This window comes from Camelina sativa, chromosome 17 (genome assembly GCF_030686135.1).
Source record: "Camelina sativa cultivar CO46 ecotype springtype chromosome 17, ASM3068613v1".
Classification (NCBI taxonomy): Eukaryota; Viridiplantae; Streptophyta; class Magnoliopsida; order Brassicales; family Brassicaceae; genus Camelina; species Camelina sativa.
Window position 1 is genome coordinate 10,494,397 of NC_141896.1, and position 22,286 is coordinate 10,516,682.

Sequence of the window (22,286 nt, forward strand, 5' to 3'; positions counted from 1 at the left end):
ATTTTTCTTCGTATTTTTTTTTTTTTTATATAAATTATTTATTAATTTTCGTTTATTAGCCAAAATGGTCCTTCGTCTTACATAAATTCATATACAGTATTATTGTCTTGTCACAATGGGAAGAAAAAAAGCCTATAGAACATGAAGAATCTTTGAAATATTGCCGATTCGAGTCGAGAGATGAGGTTTATGAAGCTAATGACAATCGAATACAGATCCTCCCTTGTGTTCTTCATTATCTTGTATCAAGCTCGCAGTACCACCACAACCACAACTTTTAAGCTAGCGGAACTGCGTGAGCTGCTGCTTGTGTACTGTACAGGCTCTGTGTTTGTGAGAGGCTAGAGGTCAGGTGGAAAAAAAAAGTGATCGTTGCGGAACAAGAGGGGGGCGTCTTCTGCTACCGGTTTACTAACCAACCGGGTTTTATCAGAGCATCTCTCTTGAAGTCACGGCCTGTTACTGACTTTGATTCACCCAAGCGTCGGTAACACTGGGAAGAAGAAGAAGAAGAAAGACCACAGCAAAAGTCGCCTCAGAGATCAGAATTATATTGACAAATGTAAAGCTTAGTTTCTAGGCGGGGACTAACCTTGTAACAGACAATGGTATCATCAGGAATCACAGAGGCTCTCATCATTTATCTGCATCTGACGTGATCTTTCTTCTAATCTTGCTAACCTCGAGTCTACATCCAATGCACGTGAGATATTGTGTATTGACTTAAGATCATTCAGACAATAATGCATATACATACATATCGGAGGAACTTGAAAGTCAGTAACAAATCTGATTAGTTTATCAATATTAAATGCCAAATTTGACAACTAAAACACAATTTTCCTCCAACCCTGTTCTTCCCAGAAAATAAGGTATTCACAATATTAGCAGATATAGAATACACGAAACTGTAGGGACTGTGAATATTTACCTGGCCTTGACGATGATGATGAACCCGAGCCCTCAGCATTCTCAATATTGTATCTGATGCCAGTTTTAAGGGCATATCAGGAGACAGTTTCTGTAAAATAAAACATGATGTCAACTCTATCATCAAACAACCAAATGAAAAAGCTATAGGATAAGAGGCAATATCAACGTTCTTTTGACATATGGAGGACTGGGAGTTCTTACTTCCAGAACTTGCAAAGGATCAAGTGATTCCCCGTGGTTGTGGAGGAGGCGAACAGCAGCCTTAAACATAGGCTCTTTACCATTTTGAGGATCCAGGTACATATCAAGCAACCTAAGATCAACTTTAGGGATTTAACAAGGAGAAGTGCAAATCGTGGGATGATATTCACAATACAGCGATGAAATGAAGGAAAAGAACCTACTGCATGAATGCATCTGGTCTTCCAATCTCTACACAATATTGCTCTGCAGCTGCACAATCCTCAAGCTTCCTGGCGCCCACCAGAGAACATCTTATCAGTAACCACACATTCAAATTTACAATAAACTATATTTGCTTACTTCATAAGCTCTCAAAATCTTTGGTTTCCAGAATAATCAGATAGACAATTCAATTATGTTCTTTATTACTTCTTTGACTATTAAAGTGAACTTACAAAGCAAGAATTTGGAGGACCAATGTCTCCTGCCCTATCCTTCGGTATAGGATTGCCTATAAAAAAACAACAAAAAATTGACAAGTCAAATCGGTAAAACAACACGTAATTTTGACAGTAGAAAATTCATTGAATAATCATCAGTGCACCATCAGAACCATGAAGCATCCTAGGATACACACCTAAACGACACTTTTATAGAACCATACAAAACCGAATGAAACAGATTTGACAGACAAACCTTTTCCAACCACAGTTCTGATCCTTCTACCAATTCCAAGATTTCTTCAGGATCATATAGATCTGAAGACTGCAAGAAAGTCTGCAATCTTTCTCGTACATCACTTTCAAACAAAGAAATACTTCCAACATTACAATCATGTGCCTCTCTGCCTCCACCATCAGCTTCTTGGATACCGTTTTGAACTTCAACACACTCAAGTGCTGATCTGGCAAGTGAGAGGGCATACGATGTATGCAGCTGCGGGTCAGTGTAGTCTCTTTCCTCAATCAACCATTGGAAGTACCTGGCCAGTATATAAAGTCAGCAAGAAAAACACTTTGGTGGACCTTCCTCTTACTAGTTACTACTTACTAGTATGCGTTAAGTAACTGTACCTCTGTATGATTTCAACCTTTTGGGATCAATAGCTTGGACCACTTTCTCTGCAATAAGATTAAGAAAGACATACACTCACATCTATCAAATTTTTAGTATTTAATCCATTATACATAAAATGTCATATGCCAAGACACTCAATAATCCAAAGTCAAGAAGAAAAACAAAATTAGACTTTGTAAGTTAATGGAACAGATGGCTATTCTAACCCTTATATTAACTAAAATGATGAACAGCACACTAAATACATGAGAATATATGCACGGACAAAATTATGGTATCCTGAACCTAAAGCAGCCTTAGTCTTCTTGCATTTAGTCATCCCAGACTCCAGCTAAGCCATTATTCATCAATACGAGTCCAGGATGGATCACAATTCAAAACCTAAGAAACAGTTGGCAAAGGTTTCTAAAAGAACGAATAGAGATCAAAATCTGACTCACAATCAAACACAAATGTTCTGTTAACCCTGATTCCCACCTGGTGAAAGCTCTTCTGTCCTTTTATCCGACGTCAAGACTTGGATAGCAAACAATGGGTTTATATCTGAAATCTAAAAATGATACATCCACAATCATCAATTATACTCACAAGATGCAAATCTTTTTTGTAAAATTTACAACAACTTGGAGTTATATCATATGTCATACCCAACTAAGATGCTGCAATGCCAGTTCTGGATCACAGAGTTCCTCAAGAATTCTGGCTGCTTCTGCGGCAGCAGCCTCTTTACCAGATAACCGAATGAGCTCATTGTCGAGTAAATAGGGCACCAAGTCATCTGAGTCTTGCCATAGACCAGATGAATAATTCTTCGTAAAGAGACGCCAAATAGCAAGAGCCTTCGCACTCATCCCCTTACTTGCATAGAGGAATGCAAGAGTCCGTAAGTGTCCAGATTCAGTTAGAAGACTCTCCAACTCCTCCTGCATTGTCAACACAAGTTGTAAAGTCCTTGAATTGTACTACAGTTAATCAACATTCTGATAACATCCATTCTGATAACATTCAGCTAGATCACTCTCCAACTCCTCAAGCAACATTCTGATAACATCCACATGAATCCTAGAGTACTACAGTTAAAATTATTAAGTTAACAGCGTAATTTAGGGGGGGAGTCAGCATCTTAAAATGTCAGTGGTTTACTAAACTGAGACTCAGCTAAATGACTGAAAAACTGGTACTATGGTTTAAGTACAATGCATACAAAAACGCACCTAGACTACTAGGCACTGAAAACTTGTTTTCTTCTCCTTTTTAACTAAATAGTTCTATCAAAGAATAGCTTTCCGAATTACAGGTTTCTTACATCTTTCAGTTATTAGTTTGTGGTGCCACCTTTCTAGTTGATGCTAATCAAATATGTACATGCGTAAATTATCTTCACAGAAAACACATACCACAACACAGTTATTATCGGAAGATGCAAGATTCTCCATATCTTCAACACGGTTTAACGCTCTGTAAAGAAGCATTAGAAGCGTGTCTATTCCCTCCCTCACTGGGTGAGTTAACTCCTTCTCACGTGATATCTCGAGGTACCTTTGGCAACAGATAACATCATTATATTCCAATTCGCACCTCAGAGAACAGGGTATATACTACAAAAGGCTGTGGAGGAAAACAAGATACATAAAAGATTAATTGTATCACCTGGTAATGTTTTTGATTGCTAAATCCAATAAATCAGCTCTACTTGGGGGATTTGAGAAAAACTCTTCGTCAACCGGAGTGTCCATTCCTGCTTTTCTTAGAAAATTGGCTCTCTGGATGGCCATCAGCCCATTATCTACAACATCTTCGAAAGGAGCAGGGGGAGGATGCAGTCCCCAGTATCTGTTTCTTGGAACCTGAAAGCACGTAAAAATCTTAGTGAAGCAGAGTGCAGCTGGACAAGGCTTGAGAAATCATAAATATCTGGTTGGCTACAAGTCAGACAATGCCTTTAGTGACAAAAGTAGAGAACTGTGGTTGATTAAGCAGTCAAATTTTAAAAACAACTTTAGAGTAATTTACTATAAACCACCAAAGACCAGCGATTAGGATCCCGCATGATAAAAGGAAAAACTTCAGAAGGTTCCATTTTTTCAGACTTCAGAAATTGATTCACAGCTTCCTCAAAGCGCAAATCGAAAAGCAGTAGATACCCTATTTGAGCATGAAGAAAGGAACGCATGTCTTTCAAAATTTCCCCCAAGTAGCTTTTAAACTCTCCACATCGAAAAGCAGTAGATACCCTATTTGATTCACAGCTTCCTCAGAAGGCAACAAGTCAGTACTCGAAGAGTCTCGTCCTCTCACTCTCTTAGCAACCACATTGATCCCTTTCAATAAACCACCCAATCTCTTAGCTTGTTGAGATAGAAGCGAATCCACCAAGAACAAGTACCCATTACAAAGTGCGAGAATTTTCCCTCTTTCCTCTCCAAGAACAAAAACAGACTCAACGGGAGAAGCGCTCAGCGATACACTTGCGAGACGCGTGACAATATTAGTCGAAGTGTCCAGAGAGAGGAGAATAAGAGATCCAGAGAAGGTTCCTAGGTAGACTAGGGTTTGAGAATCGGAGACAGGGGAGAGTGATAAAGCTCGGATCTTATCATCACCGCAGAGATCAAAACGAGCAGTTAGCTCCACAACGGATTTGAGAAGAAAGAGAAACTCCGGCGATCAGAGTCAGTCCGGCCTACCGGAGAAGCCAAAAAAACAAAAAGAGTCAAGACACTACACCGCTTCCCAAAGTATTAAATACAAACCGACGTCGTTTGCTCATCTGTATTAAATGTCGGCGTTTCGTTCCAATTTTAGGATTTAAGTTTTAGCATAAAATTAAAAATTTCAATATTTTTGTTTCTCATACGAAAATCGTTTTTATTTTATTTTAAACATCTGAATTTGTTTGTTTCAAATAGCCCTGGGCATTCGGGTCCTCGGGTCGGATCTGGTACGAACCGATCGAGTCCGGGTCTTTCGGTTATGCAAAATTTTTAACCATTTAAGAATCGAGAAAATTTGGTTCGGATATCGGTTCGGTTCTTCTCGGTTCCGGGTCGGTTCGGTTCTGTAATTTTTGGAACCAAATCGTATTTGAAACTCGAATACCCAAATTTTGGTTCGGGTAAAATGGACCCATTTGTATCCTACATGTAGCATAATACCCAAAATGTAGCATAATACCCGAAAATGAAAACAAAAACCTGAGAGTAAGACAAGTTTAAAACTTCTAAATTCAAACATCAAACATCAAAGACCAACGAAAGTCACACTCTCAAAGTTCAGACATCAAACTCAAACATCAAAGACCAACAAAAGTCACACTCTCAAAGTTCAAACATCAACCATAAAAGACCAATTCACACATCAAACTATCAAAGACTTGAAACTTGAAACTTAAACCTTGAAACTTGAAAGCTACTTGAAACCGTCCTTGACTCCTTGGCTTGGCTCCTTGCGAGTTGATTCATTTCAGCATATCAAACTCTACATATCAAAACAAAAGATTATTAGTTCAGTAGTAAGAAATCAAAAGTGTTTCATCAAAGACATCAAACTTAAAACTTGATTTGAAATTGGAACTCACTCTACAATCCTTGCAAGTTGAATTCAGGATCAAACTCTACAATCAAAGCAAAAGATCGATTGTCAAAAATAGAAAGTATAAAGCACATTCGAGTTAAAAGAGTTTAAGAGAAGATATTACCTCTCATGAGATCATCTTGCAACTCCACATCCGCAAGTATTTGTTAGATTATTATCACTCCCTTTTCATTGACATGAATCTGACATTTCATCCATTGCTCGGTGTACATCAAGACTTCAAGTCTTCAATCATGTAGTGGGTTTAATATTCTCCCACTAGTGCTAAATGCAGATTCCGATGCTACTGAAGACACTTGTATTGCAAGTATGTCTCTAGCAATAAGTGATAGAACCGAGAACTTTGGGCTATAGATCCTCCACCAAGATAACAAATCATACTCAGCACCATTTAGAAAGTTTGGATTCTCCACAGTTTCTTTCAAATACAAATCCAGCTCATTTGATGAATCTTGAATTTCTAGTTCTTTAACCACCTCTTTGTAGATACTCTCCAATCTCCATGCTTTCATAACCAACGGTTCTCTCACAATAATCACTTCCAACTTGCTCTTGAGACTGAGAAGTTGCTATTTGGGACTGAGTAGAAGTCTCTGATTCACCACTGCTACTTCTGTTCACTAAAACACTATACTCTGCAAACATATCCTTAAGGATTTGCAAGACTGAATCATGAAGATGAGTAGCCTCAACACTATTTTTACCATAAAGTGTGTCGAAACAAAGCTGAGCAAACTTCATCTTCTTTTTTGGGTCGAATATGCTTGCTATTATCAACAACTTATTCATCTCAACCTTCTCTCCAAATGGATCCCTATTCATTAACAACCTACAACATTCATCTGTGTGATGAATCATCCCTTTTGATAACCCGCAGCTGCTTTGAATTCATCACACAGCTCTAACAGGGCTATAATACTTTTTGGACTTTTCCAAGTTTATCTTAGTGATCAAAAATTCAAATTAATAAATTTAGAAAAACAGTGTTTAAAGATGCACTATAAAACAAATTAATCAAAATTTTAATAACTCATCTATATTTACTACAACCAACTTAATTTAAAAGAAAAAAATATAAACTAAATAAAATTTTAATATTTTAACTAAATAAAATAATATATAATTCATATAAAATATTATAGATAAAAAAATTTAAAAGTATGAAAACTAGGATTAGAAATTTAAATTTTATTTACAATAAATCATTAATTAAATATTGAAATTAAACAAAAATGTTAACAAAAAAAGTATAAATATATATATGTTGAAAGACTTTTCGAGCGGATCCAAGTCCGGTTTGAAAAATCTTATAGTCCGAACGGGCTGAATCCGAAAGACCCTGGACATGTTTTAGGGCCGGGTTGGGCCAGCCGGGTTTCGGGCGTAATTGACTTGCCTAATAAAAATGGGACTCGCTCCACCAAAATTTATTTGCTAGGGTTTCAATTAGGATTTCAATTTCATGGATCCTCAAGATCTCGCTAGCGATGCGTCGAACGCTCTTTCCTGTTTCCAATCTGGCAAATTCGAGGAGTGTATCGACATTTTAGGTCAGCTCGCTCAGAAAAGGCATAACGATCCCAAGGTCAGTTTTTATTTTTGTTTTCGGATTCAAGTTTGACTTGATGTATCAATCAGTATTGAGGTTTTTGTGATATTATATTCTTCGTAAACTAGTTTACTACTCAACTGTGAAAATATTTAAGAGATATGCTTTTCTTTTTTCAAGAAAATGGGTCATGTATTGTTTTTAATAATCAAGCAGGTTCTACACAATATGGCAATTGCAAAGTACTTCAGGGATGGTGGCTCGGAATCAAAGAAACTGCTGGAAGAGCTTTACCTTGTCAAGGTATTGTGTTGCCCTTTACTCTCTCAAAAGTGTTAACCTGCAAAAGCTATCTATCTATTTCATCACAAATCTTCTTCTGCATTTTTTTTTTTTTTTGTCGTCTATGACTATGGGAGATGATCTCAAATTGGAGTTCCTGTTATCCTCTTCCCTTTTTCTTTTTTTTTTCTTTTTTTTTTGTCTCTCTTCTATTTCTTCAACGGAAGACCAAGCGGAAGCCGCAAACCCTGGAACTAACGTCTACTTGTCTAAGTATCATCAATTTGATACTACAGTAACGATTCTCAACATTGTATGTTCTGATGTATCCCCATGTTTTTTAGTATTCGCATTTGCCAAGGTCAAGTATTGATGTTCACTGGTCTCCTGCAGGCAGTTACCTGGTTTCACCTGCATCAGTATACAAAATCTTTATCCATTCTAGAATCTTTGTTTCAAAATATGGAGCCACTAGACGATGTATGTATCTTCCATCTTTTTTTGTTGTGCTTTGTTCAATCTGTCCTACTGTTTCTAAAATAGGCACTTGATATTTATATGCAGACAATCGCACTTCGTATCTGTTTCTTGTTGCTGGATATCGCACTGGCTTGTCGTGATGCTGTAAAATTTTTGGTAAGTATTGTTTGTACTGGTCTCACAGTCTTGAAATGTAGTCCCTCTGATCTCTTTTGCTAGTGGAAAATTCAACCAATATCTACGGGCTGTTTCGTAAAGTTTCTTCACATTGAAATCTAGTTGTTTTCTGTCTCCATCATTTTTTTTCTTTTTGCTTTTCTTCGGTGTGCCTGCAAGATTCTATACTTGTCATGAATAACAAATATGTTATATCATATAATCTGCCATGCGAAATTGGACTTTTTTACTTTGTTGCGAGGAATTGGATTTTCACTTGAATGATATACTGTGGCATCCTTGAATGATGTCTTGCATTTTTCACTTAAATAATTTCATTGCATGATGTTTCCTTCTCTATGTATCTTACAAGTATTATTTGCAGTATGCGTTTGGCTATATCGACAAAGTTTATGGTTTTGGAAGTCAAGAAGAAAATGGAAGCACAGTGCAACTTTCTTCAACTCAGGTATCAAGCGAGGAAAATCTAGGGTATGACAATGTTATAGCAGAAATTGAGGTGGAGAGACGAATGAAGCTTCCGGCAAAAAAAATTCTCCCGACATTAGGCGAAAGGTCATTCTCGACCGTTGATCCGAAGCTTGAGTTGCAGCTTTACAAGGTCCGGTTTTTGCTTCTTACCAGAAACTTGAGACTGGCGAAGCGTGAAGTTGAACATGCAATGAACATTGCTCAAATAAGGGACTCCTCTATGGCTCTCCTCTTGAAATCCCAGCTTGAGTATGCTCATGGGAATCATCAAAAGGTTTTAGAGCTTTTGGGTGTCTCCGAAGAAGCAGATACTTCAGGAATTTTCAAGAACAACCTTGGTTGCATATACTATCAGCTTGGAAAATATCATGCTTCCGCTGCGTTGTTTTCAAAAGCTCTAAGGAACTGTTCATCCCTTAGAAAAGTGAAGCCGTTTTCTCTCTCACAGGATAAGTCTCTGTTGATCACATACAACTGCGGTTTACTTCATTTGGCGTGGGGGAAGCCACTAATTGCTGCTCAATGTTTCCAGAAAGCGAGCCCAGTTTTCGGCAGACAACCCCTCCTTTGGCTCCGTTTAGCTGAATGCTGTATAATGGCTTTACAAAAGGTTCTTTTAGAAGAGGGAAACACTTCTTTCGATAGATCAAAAATCAGACTCCATGTAGCCGGGAAAGGAAAGTGGAGACACCTTATGATGGAAGAAACTGGATATAAGGAACTTGCTGGCAGTACCCTATGGGAAAAGCTTTCATTACCACTAGCACGTGTCTACCTCTCAAATGGTATATATCTGCTCAATGAGTCTCTCTCGAATGATTCTAAATCAGATCTTGAATCGACATTATTCGTGGGGATGAATCTTGAATCGACATTATTCGTGGGGATGAATGAGACTCATGGGGAAGCGAACACGAACTCAGACTCCCTCTCTGCTTTCAAGGATATATGCCGTAGAGAAAAGCAATTGATCAAACAGGCTCTTCTTGCCAATATGGCATACGTAGAATTGGAGTTGGAGAATCCAATCAAAGCTTTGTCAGCTGCTACTTCACTCTTGCAACTTCAAGATTGTTCAAATATTAATGTTTTCCTAGGCCATGTCTATGCAGCGGAGGCCCTCTGCTTGCTCAATCGTCCCACTGAAGCTTGCACACATTTATCTGGCTATCTACTACTTGAACAGAATGATTTTAAACTGCCATATGCACAAGAAGACTTTGACCTGTGGCGGATGCACACTAGCTCTGATTGTGACGAGACATTGGATTTGTCCACGGAAACTGCCCTTAAGCCAGAAGAAGCTCGTGGAGTACTTTTTGCAAACTTTGCCGCGCTGCTTGCCACACAAGGAGATCATGACCAGGCGAAACTTTTTGTAACACGCGCATTAAATCTCTTGCCGAACAATGTACAAGCTACAGTTACAGCGGTCTACATCGATCTAATGTTGGGTGGTAGGTCACAAGATGCCCTTGCTCGTTTAAAAAAGTGTTCCCATGTGAGCTTTGTTTCCCAGACTTCTTAGAAGATTTGTACTCTAAACGGTATCAAGCTTTAGAAATTAATATGAGAGGATTAGCTTTGTACAAGTTTTCTTTTTAATTGCATTCGTGACTTAGATTTGGTTTGTGAAGTGTTAGTCGTTTTCTTGCTGAGGAACAATTGAAGATTGGGTTGAGCAAAACAGAAATTTTTGTACTTATGTTCGGTCCACCGCCATCCAATCAGTATCCAACAGAATAAATGGAAACCAAGTAACCAATCCATGTCAATGCTGTAACAAGCAAGATTATCCAAACACAACCTGGAAAATATCTGAAAGTTCCAAATATTTCAGAAAGAAAAGCATCGTCTGTTCCATTGATTTACCCATGTGCTTCAGAAGACAATGAAGTGGAGGCACCTCATGAGACGCTTAGGATCGTAGTTATCGCAATAACGACATATATGTAAAAGGCAGACTTGAGATTGGCACATTCCACATTGCATGAAACTGTTGGAGTTGGAGTAAGCTTGAAGAAAGCCTAAAGTGGAAACTTGTCCTAATCCTATTGTGTTTGTGATAACAAAGAGATAAGGGTCTAATGTCTAGGAGTTATCTAGGTGTGTGAGGATTCCTATTAGGATTAGGATTAGTATAGGCTTATATAAGGATGTGTTGAGCTGTGACACAACTTAAGAGATTTGTGAGATTGAGTGTTTTGAGAGAGATCAAAGTTTTGAGTGATTTTCTTTGGTATTAATAAAGAGAGTTATTCTTTGTTAATTGAGTTCTTGAAACAATCTCTTAATTCTATATTTGGTATCAGAGCAAGAGTTCTTTGATCATGTCTGAAGTCACCGTTGTCACGCAACGACCTAAAGAAGTAGGAGGAGGATCTCCCTCGATCGTCTGTCATATGCTAACATCAACCAACTACACTGTATGGGCGATGAAGATGAGGATAGCCCTTCGAGTACACAAAGTTTGGGACGCCACAGAAGTTGGTAAAGAAGTTGATTCGCTTGAAAACGATGTAGCTATGGCCCTGTTGTTTCAGTCGATACCAGAGAGCTTAACACTGCAAGTTGGAGAACTTGATACAGCAAAAAAGGTATGGGAAGCAATACGTTCTAGAAACGTTGGAGCAGAAAGAGTACGAGAAGCTAGACTTCAAACCTTAATGGCGGAGTTCGAAAGATTAAAGATGAAGGAGTCAGAGACTATTGATGATTATTCGGGAAAACTAGCTACAATCTCATCAAAGTCAGCCGCCTTAGGAGTTACTATAGAAGAGTCGAAGGTTGTTAAGAAGTTTCTCAATAGCCTTCCGCGAAGAAAATTTATTCAGATAGTAGCCTCTCTAGAACAAGTTCTAGACTTGAATACCATAAGCTTTGAAGACATCGTTGGACGCCTGAAGGCTTACGAAGAGCGTATACAGGAAGAAGAAGATACTCAAGATGATCAGAATAAATTGATGTACGCTGACTCAGAACCACAAGCAAATCAAGCAAATCAGCAATATCGAGACTACAATGGTGAAACTGGAAGTTACAGAGGAAGGGGTCGTGGAGGTAGATCTTTCTACAGAGGAAGAGGACGAGGTCGCTACGGAGGAAGAAATCTCTTGCAGATTACTTGTTTTCGTTGTGATCAGACCGGCCACTTCGCAGCACAATGTCCAGACAGATTGTTGAAGCTGCAGGAAGTAGAAGAAAATAACAATAAGGATACAGAGGATGCAGACGAGCTCTTGATGCATGAAGTGGTCTACTTGAATGAGAAGTTAGTAGTACCAAGCAAGTTCGAGACAACTACAGCTAGAAACAACATATGGTACCTCGACAATGGTGCGAGTAATCATATGACTGGGGATAAGAGGTATTTTAGCAAGCTTGACACATCTGTAACTGGTAAAGTACGCTTCGGGGATGATTCACGAGTTGATATCAAAGGAAAGGGAACCATTGCTTTTATTGATCATGGAAAACCGAGAGTTATGACTGACGTCTATTATATTCCAGACTTGAAGAGCAATATAATTAGTCTCGGTCAGGCCACTGAAGCAGGTCTTGACATACGACTAAGAGGAAACTATTTAACTATGAAAGATGAAGAAGGGAATCTACTTGTGAAAACAGAGAAATCAAGAAACCAGTTGTATAAAGTTCAGATGGGATTGCAGGACAACACCTGTTGTAATTTTTCGGAGATAAGCAAGCCAAGTAGGTGGCACGCGAGGCTGGGACATATCAATTATGCCACCTTAACTTCAATGGTGAGAAAAGGACTAGTTCTTGGAGCTCCAAAACTTGCTGTTGAAAAAGAAGTCTGCAGATCGTGTTTACTCGGCAAGCAAACAAGACATATGTTTCCACAAGCAACCAGTTTTCGAGCTACAAAAAGACTAGAACTCTTACATGGAGATCTATGCGGTCCAATTACACCGAGTACGCCTGCTGGAAATAGATATATTTTCATGATCATCGACGATTACTCTCGCTACATGTGGACTATGTTGCTAAGAGAAAAAGGAGAAGCGTTTCTTAAATTTCAGAAGTTTAAAGCTATGATTGAGAAAGAAGTTGCTGAGAAGATACAAACCTTCAGAACAGACAGGGGAGGGGAGTTTGTATCTAATGAGTTTAATGCCTTCTGCAATACTGCTGGTATAAGGAGACACTTGACTGCACCATACACTCCACAACAGAATGGAGTAGTGGAGAGACGCAACAGAACCTTGATGGAAATGACTAGAAGTATCATGAAGCATATGAATATGCCTAACTATCTTTGGGGAGAGGCTTTGAGACATTCAACTTATTTGCTTAACAGAGTAGTGACAAGAGCTCTGAAGGATGTGACACCTTATGAGTTCTTTCGTGAAAAGAGACCCACTGTCGAACATATTAGAATTTTTGGGTGCATCGGCTATGCTAAGGTAGACAAACCAAATCTAAGAAAGTTAGATGACAGAACAAGGGAACTCGTTCACTTGGGAACAGAACCGGGTTCCAAAGCTTACAGATTGTTGGATCCTGTTTCAAAGAGAATTATAGTAAGCCGTGATGTGGTGTTTGATGAGTCTAAAGGATGGAGTTGGTCAAGAAATCACGAAACAGATAATGGTGATGGAAGTTTTAAGATCACTTTTGATGTGTTTGGGAATCACGGTCTTCAAGAATTTGGTTGTCATACTGAAGAACAGGATACAAATGATGAGACTCACAGCATTGGTGAGGAAGAAAGACATTCAAGGAATATAATTGAAGCTGAAGAAACAGAGCTTGAGTCAGACGAAACTGCAACAAACTCTGCAGAACTAATGTGTCCGGAGCTAAGAAGATCAAATCGTGTAAGAGTTAAGCCTAAATATCTGGAGGATTATGTCCTACTTGCTGAAGCAGAAGGTGAATTCCTGTTGCTTAGTATCAACAATGAGCCCATAAACTTTGAAGAAGCTCAAAAATCTAAGGAATGGGTACGAGCATGTGAAGAGGAAATAGGCTCGATCGAGAAGCTTAGGACATGGGATCTTGTTGAATTACCTGTAGGAGCAAAACCAATTGGTCTTAAGTGGGTGTTTAAGTTGAAGAGAAATTCTGATGGTAGTATCAACAAATATAAAGCTCGGTTGGTAGCTAAAAGTTATATCCAGAAGTATGGAGTTGACTTTGAAGAGGTCTTCGCACCAGTGGCTAGGATAGAAACCATACGGTTACTTGTCGATCTTGCTGCTTCTCATGGATGGGAGATTCACCATCTTGACGTCAAAAATGCCTTTCTACACGGTGAGATAAAGGAGACAGTGTACGTATCTCAACCTGAGGGTTTCGAACAAAAGGGACACGAAGGGAAGGTATACAAGCTTAATAAGGCTATGTATGGCTTGAAACAGGCGCCTAGAGCTTGGAATCATAAGTTGAATCACATTTTACTGGAGTTGCGGTTCGTTAAATGTTCAAAGGAGCCCTCTGTTTACCGGAAGAGTATTGGTCCTGATCTTCTCATTATTGGAGTTTATGTTGATGACTTGTTTGTCACAGGGACAAGTTTGAGCGTTATTATCAAATTTAAGGAGGAGATGTCTTCTAAATTTGAAATGAGTGACTTGGGAAGACTAACTTATTACCTTGGTATGCAAGTGAATCAACATCAAGGTGGTATTACATTAAGCCAAGCTTGTTATGCTCAGAGGATTTTGGAAGAAACAGGAATGGCTAAGTGTAATTCTGTGCTTATCCCAATGGAACCAGACCTGAAGCTATCAAAAGCTGAAAACGAAAAGGACATTAACGCAACCACTTACAGGAAGAACGTTGGTTGTCTACGCTATTTGTTGCATACCAGACCAGACTTGTCTTATTGTGTTGGAATTTTGAGTTGTTATATGCAGAGTCCGAGGGAGTCACACGGTGCAGCCATGAAGCAATGTCTACGATATCTTAGAGGTACCGTTAACCTTGGATTGTCTTATGGGAGGATGAAGATGCCAAAGTTAATAGGTTACACTGATAGTAGCCATAACGTTGACGAAGATGATGGTAGGAGCACATCGGGCACATCTTTTATCTCGGGGAAGGTCCTATCACATGGTGTTCGCAGAAACAGGATGTAGTGACCTTATCATCTTGTGAAGCAGAGTTTATGGCTGCTACAGAAGGAGCAAAACAAGCAGTGTGGTTACAAGACTTAATGGTGGAGATTACCGGAGCTAAAGAAGAGAAGGTCATGATCCTTATCGATAATCAGTCGGCAATTGCACTCACCAAGAACCCTGTTTTCCACGGGAAAAGCAAGCATATTCACAGGCGCTATCATTTTATCAGAGAAAGGGTTGAGAGTGGCCAAATTGAGGTGGAGCATGTTCCAGATACTGAGCAGAGAGCAGACATACTCACCAAGGCATTAGACAAAAATAAATTCAGAGTTATGAGGGATCTCTTGGGAGTTCAAGACTTGATGAAACAGAGCTTCAAGCTTAAGGAGGAGATTGTTGGAGTTGGAGTAAGCTTGAAGAAAGCCTAAAGTGGAAACTTGTCCTAATCCTATTGTGTTTGTGATAACAAAGAGATAAGGGTATAATGTCTAGGAGTTATCTAGGTGTGTGAGGATTCCTATTAGGATTAGGATTAGTAGAGGCTTATATAAGGATGTGTTGAGCTGTGACACAACTTAAGAGATTTGTGAGATTGAGTGTTTTGAGAGAGACCAAAGTTTTGAGTGATTTTCTTTGGTATTAATAAAGAGAGTTATTCTTTGTTAATTGAGTTCTTGAAACAATCTCTTAATTCTATAGAAACAGTCTTTGTGAAAGTGAAGATTTTGTTCCAATCATCATATGTGATCCAGTTGCATAGCCAAGAATATTGCTCATTCTGGAGAAACTAGTAAGAGACACTCGGATGTCTTCTAGTATTCTTTAATCCAATCACCCCAAAAGCTCAAATATGGAGAGATCCAAGAAGTGAATCCATTCTGACAAAGTGAAGTACCTAATCAAGAAATTACACAAACTCACCCAACGTGTTCAAATCCTGACCACTTCATCAAACTATGGTCTTCCTAAGCTAAAAATCCCAAATTTTAAAAGAAACCAGAGTCCCTACACTCTTAGGGGGTGTATTGAACTTTATATTTTAGGAGATTTTGGAGTATTTTTAAAATCACTTGTTATTCAACTAATGATTTTTAAAAATTTTCCAAAATCTTTTGTTATTGAACTTGACATTTATTAAAATCATTCTAAATCATTCACAATCTCTTGTTATCCAATTAAAAATTTGTAAATTTTACTTCAAATCTACTGTTATTCAAAATTTCATAATACTTTAGAATTTTTTTTTATGAAAACGATTCTAGGAGATTTCATAGCTTATTTTAGTTGAAAAAATGAGTTATAAAATCACACCTCTAGAGGTGAAATTTTGAAAGATTTATCAAGAAAAAAACAAATTGTGTTCGGGCAGAAAAAAAATATTGTGTCACAAACAAACTGAGAGGGACATTGTTTTAGGCCTAGAAAAGTTGAGAGAACAAATTCCGAGAATTGCAAGGGAAAAGATTAAGGGAGAAAAACTAGATTGACCCAAATTAAGAGGTTAATTACTAAACTAACTCATAAAATGTGAGGGTTAGATGAATTATTTTTTGCTTTATTAGGAAAAAAATAAAGTCAAATTTACCCTTCCAGAATTTTTTTTAAGAAAATCTAAATATTTCCAAAAGTTTGCTGGACAAGTTGTGACAGATTTATTTGTGTATGACAGATTTGTTTTTGCACAACCGATTTATTTTTGTATGACAGATTTTTTATGACAGACTTATTTTGGACAGATTTTTTTAACACAGTTATGACAGATTTATAATTGATGACAGATTTATTTTTTCACGACAAACTTATTTGTAAAGACATCACAGATTTTTACAATATATGACAGATTTGTAAAATATCTGGCAGATTTATTTTCCACTGTTATTTCAGATTTATTTTCTTGATTAAAAGTCTGTCGTAACATGACAAATTTTTCTACAGAAAAATAATTACTAGGTTAACCTCTAGTGATAACAGATTTGTTTTAAGTTAGGACAGATTTTTAAATTTAACTAAAAATCTGTCGTTTGATAACAGATTTATAACATTTTTTAAAAAATTGCTAAAATGACCTATGTGAATACTATATGTTATGGCAGGTTTTTTTACGCTATGACAGTTTTTCAATTGCTTCCAAAAATCTTGTGTTTGATAACAAATTTATTAGATGTAAAATGTAAATATAGTGACAACAGATTTGCTTTAAGTTATGTTTTTCAGTCATATTTTTATTAATTATATTTAATATAAATCATATTATGAATCATATTTTTAAACTCTTATATTTAAAGCATATTTTATACATTTTAATTTTCCTAAATCATATTTAAAAAATTAACATCATATTTTTATATATTATATTATATTTTCATAAATCTTATTTTAATACTTTTTATATATATTATTTTTTAGTTATAATTTCATACATTATATTTTAAATAAAACTTATTTAAACTATATATGTTAAACTTCATATTTTTAAATCATATCTTTATACAAAATATTTTTACAAACAATTTTTTGAATATTATTTTTATACATTATATTTTAAATCATACTTTATTTTTAAAAATTATATTAAAAATAAATATTCTATTTTTTAATCATTTTATATTTTTCATTAATCATATTTTTAAATCAAAATATTAAATACTATATTGTATTTTCGTTTAAAAAGAAAAAAAAAAAAAAAAAAAAAAAAAAAAAAAACAAATTTTCTGGGGTTTTAGTATATTTTTTAATCATTTTATATTTTTCATTAATCATATTTTTAAATCCAAATATTAAATGCAATATTGTATTTTCGTTTTTAAAAAAAAAAATTAAAAAAAAAAAAATTTTTGGTTTTTTAATCTTTTTATCTCAAAATTGTGTCATTCTAGTTATTGATATGTTGGAGTGTTAATCTAGCAATTAATTGCCAAATTTGTGTCAAACTGGTATATTTTCACAAAGATTAAACCAAATTGTAGGAGAAGATATTTCGAACTTTAGGGTAAAAACTTGACCACAATATCGAATAACTAAAAGACGCTAAGGTAAGAATAAATACATGGAAACAAATGAAGACACAATGGACCTGGAGTGTCCTTAAGATCCGGCTGTCCACGATGCATGCATGCTATGCAAGTCACTAAGGCTTGTTGCCTTGAGTGATGCTAAATACAGCTTTTTTAGTATTGCAGACTTGTTTGCTTCTCCTGCTGTCTTTGAGTATAATAAGACCATATTCTTCAGAATCTCTTGCAGCCGGAACCAAAAAGCCGAGAGACGCTTCTTGTCTAATTCTTTCTCATCTTCTTTCGAAATGTGACAGCCTTCAAGAAAACGAGACAAATCCGACTCCAGCCTCTGAAGCTAAACAAAATAGAACATTCAAAATATGGCATTATGCAAATACATGAATGGTCAATTTTTCAAATCTCTGGATCGAGTACTTACAAAGTTTGGTTGGTGTTGAAACTGGAAGGTCATCTCCGAATACTCTAACAGGATATAAAGGAACGTGCGGGGATCACTTTTAGGGCCTAAAACGTTCAATGATCTCTGATAATTCTCATCTGCCAGAAGAGCGTGCTCATTGGCTTTCTCGATGACATTTTTCACCAAAAACATTTTGCAGCAATTTTTGTGACACCTCGCTAACTCACCGCAAGCCCGTGCGACTTCAACTTTACCAGCTTCCCCAAGATATACGTACGAAGCTAGTGCCCCTCTAAGAGCATCAATGGCTGATAATTGACCAGGAGAAGAATTATCAATGCTCTGGGAGATGCTACTTAGTACATGAGGTGCAGTGGCGGTTGTGACTGTTTGGTCCAAGTGATTACCAAGACAGCGATATGCATACCCAAGCTCAATGTAGACTGCAGTTCTCAACTTTTCTTGAACAACAAAACCTTTCTCTATGGCAAGAAGGAGTTCTTTCTCTGCTGCCAAGTAGAACTCAACTGAGGCAACAAAATCCAGTGTTGTAGACTTCAAAGCTGCTTCTTTGTTCCGCCGCGTTTGATGGAGGTGCAGGGAACTATTCTTTTCATTGGCCAGCTTTCTTCGGGAAAAGCCAGAGTTGAGGAGTGTAACTATAGCAAATTCAGAGTCGTCAGTCTCCTTTAATGCTATCATAGCATTAGTTGTTGCCTCTTCTGCTTCTTTATAATTTTGTCGATCCAAATGTAGTTGACCAATTTTACCCCATACACATACTTTTCTTTTGATAAGAGATTGCAACTCTTTACCGTCGCTTGGATTCAATGATCTTTGAGTTTGTTGGAAACAGTCTAATGCAGCCAACAGGTTTCTTTCTGCAAGACCTGGTGAGATATTTAAATATCCCACCCCTACCTTTGCCCCAGTTCTTCTTCTGAGCCACACAAGTGCAATTTACTAGCAAACAGAACTGACATCTTCTACTGTGTGCCGTTAACTTGTTCTTGAGCTTGTCCACTTCCTCTAAAATCTCAAACGGCATTTCTTCTTTCTTTGTTACTTCATACCCCTCAGGTAAAGGAGAAATTTGAAACTTCACATGAATCTCACCAACCATTAACCATACCTTAGCCCAAAAGATGCGTACTGATGGAAATTCCCTGAAACTAATATAGTCTTGCGTTGTTGAAGGGGTCGGGTGGTTCAGCAACTCCTCAAACTTTCCGAATTGTATAAGCCGTGAAAAAGACGTGTACATGGCAGATGCAAACAAACTCTCCCCAAACTTGTGTGGCATTGATCCAAAAATGGAGCAAGCTAGCTCTACGATATTCAGAGCTTCGAGCAACTGTCCATCCTCTTTGTAAGCTTCCCCAAGAGAAAGATATGATTCACCAAGAAGCAGAACGAGACTCCACAATTTCCTGTCCAGTGTAGATGTTGGAAGCCACTTAACTTCCTGGTCTGAAGACATTAGTTGCCGTGTCCCCGTGAGAGACTTTATAGCCAGAATAACATGTTGAACAGCTGCTCGGTGCGATGAAATTGAACTGGTTGCAGTCAAAGGCGCACGATCTTGGCATACAGGACCAATAGTACCTGAAGCTGAGTTCACAACACGATCAAGGGATTCCTCCACACGATCAAAGTCTGCTACTTTGACTTTGCGTCGCACATTATTAGCCTCAACAGTTAAATCAAACTCCTCTTCATTATTCAAAATGAACCTTGCAAATTGCTCGTGTGCACATGCTCGAACAACCTATCCAGTATGATGTCACAAGAAAATAATTAGTTAGTACCCATAAGGATTTTAAACAGCTTTATTAGTATTAAAGAAAGAGAAAAGAGAAAAAGAACAACTTACTAGTGGGAATGAGCTTGCGCTTGAGGAATGGTTCTTCGCAATAGTGGAAAGATCAAAGAGTTGAAGCAAATCTTCTTCACCAGCGCTTTTGTAGAGCTGAGGAGAACATAACCAAATCAACAAGTCGACTCTTTTTTTTATTTGTGATAGATAATGCCAACAAAAGATGTAATAGTGTTTGGCATATATAATTATAAAACGTTACCCAGTAAACACCAGGATCCTTTTTGCAATTGGATTGAAGAAACCTTAGAACAGCAAGGCCGTTTTGCTGAACAACATTAGGGTCAACGGCAGGTGCATCCCCAGAGATTCCATCTGGTAGAAGCTCATACCCTTGGACAACACCGTTCAGATGATTGCAAATTGCTAGCTCAGGTACACTGTCCATTACATTATCAAGCCAAGCTTCAAGCCAGGATAACGTTGGAACCTGTGTCAAAAAAATTAAGAGAAGGGTAAAGAGAGAAACTAATGAAAAGATGAAAAAGCAGAACCACACTTAGGGTGGGTCAGGGGTGGGTATAGAAGTAACCTGTTGGCTAACAGGTGACAAGCCCGCGTAGTTCTGAAAGCTAACGCCCAATGAACGTTTCCCAATGAGTCTCTCACTCTCTGCAACATCAGGCCTGCAAAGATCATTACTAAATATATAAAATCCTGATTCCCTCACTGAAAAAATTGCAAAACACCTTGCTTGAGTACTAACAAACACGCACCCGGGATTTAAGACGACAGTATGTCCAGCTCGCTGAACTGCTACTGAGACACGAGATTTCGAGTGAGGTGCCTTCAAGATTTGCTGAAGAATCTTAGTAGGTGCAATCACATCAATCTCAGAAATAGATTCCTCTGTCAAGTCACCTTTACCAAATTAGTAATCAGAGAGAAAACCCTAAAAACTCCAATTGAACCCCCAGATGCTTGAGGAGAATAAATACATACCTTCTCGCTCCCTGTTCTCGCCGCCGACCTGAGCGGCGAACCTCATCTCTCCGACCAAGCTAGATCGCAGTCGCATCGTTCTTCTCCGATTTTCTTCTTCGTCCCTCGGCGTTCGGTTTTCTCGGTTTAATCGGTCCGGTTTATTCGGTTTTTCATATTTTAGGTTATCTAAAAATCTAGCCAAATTGAACCGAATAAAAATTGAAGTTTTACACTTTAGGAATTGGAACTTATATATGATGGAGTCGTGTGGCAAATTAGGTGTTAAACACTTAAAAAAATAACTTGCCATGGAAAAATCACATTTCCTTCTATATAACATGTTTATGTAGAATATATATCTATTTTCACACTTTTGTTTTTCACACTTTTGTTATTTTTTATTTAATACATCAATAAGTAAAAATTAACAAAAAGTAAAGAGCTTCTTTAGATATCTTATTATATAAAGTTCAATGACAAAATTTCTTATTAACGAGATCTTGACACGTGTCAAAAATATTGACAAAATGTTGACACGTATCAAAAATAAATATAGAAACAAATTTAATTTTTACTATTTTACTAATCTACATGAACTGGAAACAAATTTGTTTTTTACTATTTCACTAATCTACATGAATTAGAAACAAAATCTTTACTAAACCTCACAAAATCTTTACTAAACCTTTATTGGATTTTGCAATTTCAATATCTAACCGTATGAGATATTTTGCAATTTCAATATCTAACCGTAGGAGATATGTAAGTCCTATTTAATTTGATACTACGTACTAACCCGCGGAAAACCGCGGGATGAACATTTTTTTTTAATAAAAATTTGTAATAATTTATTTTATTATTATGTTATTTATAATAGTTTGTGATTAAAAATTTGGTTTGCTTATATTATATTTTTGTATTTTAAAAATGTTTATTGAAAACCTGTCAATAAAACATTTGTATGTAATGAATAAAATTGTTTAAATCTTTGTCAACTAAACACAATCCTTACTAACATGTAAAAAAGAACAACTAAATATAGCTAGTAAAAGTTCTAAGAAGTCTCTTTGAAAACAACATTCTGTGTATTTTATTCGATTTGGTTTTTAAAATCTTACCTATTAATTTTTTGTTAAGTACAAATTACTTTTGATTCTAATAGATTTTTTTTTACTTTTCTACAATTTATTTTATTTGATGTGTCCCCGATTTTCATTTTTTAATTAATTTTATTTAT

General features: G+C 36.9%; 2 protein-coding genes and 1 pseudogene across 4 annotated transcripts; 1 reads left to right on the top strand and 2 right to left on the bottom strand.

Moving 5' to 3' along the window:
* Window positions 1–45: 45 nt before the first annotated feature.
* Window positions 46–5,654, bottom strand: LOC104756645 (vacuolar sorting protein 3-like; annotated as a pseudogene). Its single transcript, XR_015587455.1, has 15 exons — window positions 5,574–5,654; window positions 4,492–4,785; window positions 4,214–4,447; window positions 3,844–4,040; window positions 3,591–3,732; window positions 2,841–3,116; window positions 2,671–2,743; window positions 2,190–2,237; window positions 1,813–2,098; window positions 1,572–1,627; window positions 1,338–1,406; window positions 1,135–1,246; window positions 932–1,021; window positions 593–722; window positions 46–493 (listed from the first exon to the last, which is right to left on the bottom strand). The product of XR_015587455.1 is annotated as a vacuolar sorting protein 3-like (transcript).
* A 1,421-nt stretch (window positions 5,655–7,075) lies between these two features.
* On the top strand, window positions 7,076–10,338 carry LOC104759365 (uncharacterized). Of its 2 annotated transcripts, XM_087495531.1 has the most exons (6): window positions 7,076–7,372; window positions 7,553–7,657; window positions 7,830–7,931; window positions 8,012–8,098; window positions 8,183–8,254; window positions 8,640–10,338. In XM_087495531.1, the coding sequence occupies exons 1-6, from the start codon at window positions 7,250–7,252 to the stop codon at window positions 10,272–10,274; spliced, it is 2,124 nt and encodes a 707-aa protein (XP_087351657.1). In that variant the 5' UTR covers window positions 7,076–7,249; the 3' UTR covers window positions 10,275–10,338. The 2 variants fall into 2 exon arrangements, with proteins under 2 accessions (XP_087351657.1, XP_019094843.2); XM_019239298.2 differs by having other exon boundaries at window positions 7,221–7,372; window positions 7,553–7,931.
* A 7,413-nt stretch (window positions 10,339–17,751) lies between these two features.
* LOC104756646 (uncharacterized) lies at window positions 17,752–21,368 on the bottom strand. The gene is made up of 7 exons (XM_010479266.3): window positions 21,068–21,368; window positions 20,842–20,974; window positions 20,658–20,751; window positions 20,328–20,555; window positions 20,123–20,218; window positions 18,268–20,017; window positions 17,752–18,183 (listed from the first exon to the last, which is right to left on the bottom strand). The coding sequence occupies exons 1-6, from the start codon at window positions 21,357–21,359 to the stop codon at window positions 19,061–19,063; spliced, it is 1,800 nt and encodes a 599-aa protein (XP_010477568.2). The 5' UTR covers window positions 21,360–21,368; the 3' UTR covers window positions 17,752–18,183; window positions 18,268–19,060.
* Window positions 21,369–22,286: the final 918 nt, after the last annotated feature.

What these genes read in the sequence shown, in the direction of transcription:
- LOC104759365 (XM_019239298.2), top strand. Translation starts at nt 7,590, where the DNA reads ATGGTGGCTCGGAATCAAAGAAACTGCTGGAAGAGCTTTACCTTGTCA. An exon ending in CAGTAACGATTCTCAACATT is followed by an intron (nt 7,932 to 8,011) that starts GTATGTTCTGAT and finishes GGTCTCCTGCAG; the next exon opens with GCAGTTACCTGGTTTCACCT. An exon ending in ATATGGAGCCACTAGACGAT is followed by an intron (nt 8,099 to 8,182) that starts GTATGTATCTTC and finishes ATTTATATGCAG; the next exon opens with ACAATCGCACTTCGTATCTG.
- LOC104756646 (XM_010479266.3), bottom strand. Translation starts at nt 21,359, where the DNA reads ATGGCAAGTTATTTTTTTAAGTGTTTAACACCTAATTTGCCACACGAC. An exon ending in TGTCACCTGTTAGCCAACAG is followed by an intron (nt 20,556 to 20,657) that starts GTTACTTCTATA and finishes TTTTTGACACAG; the next exon opens with GTTCCAACGTTATCCTGGCT. An exon ending in GCGCAAGCTCATTCCCACTA is followed by an intron (nt 20,018 to 20,122) that starts GTAAGTTGTTCT and finishes CATACTGGATAG; the next exon opens with GTTGTTCGAGCATGTGCACA.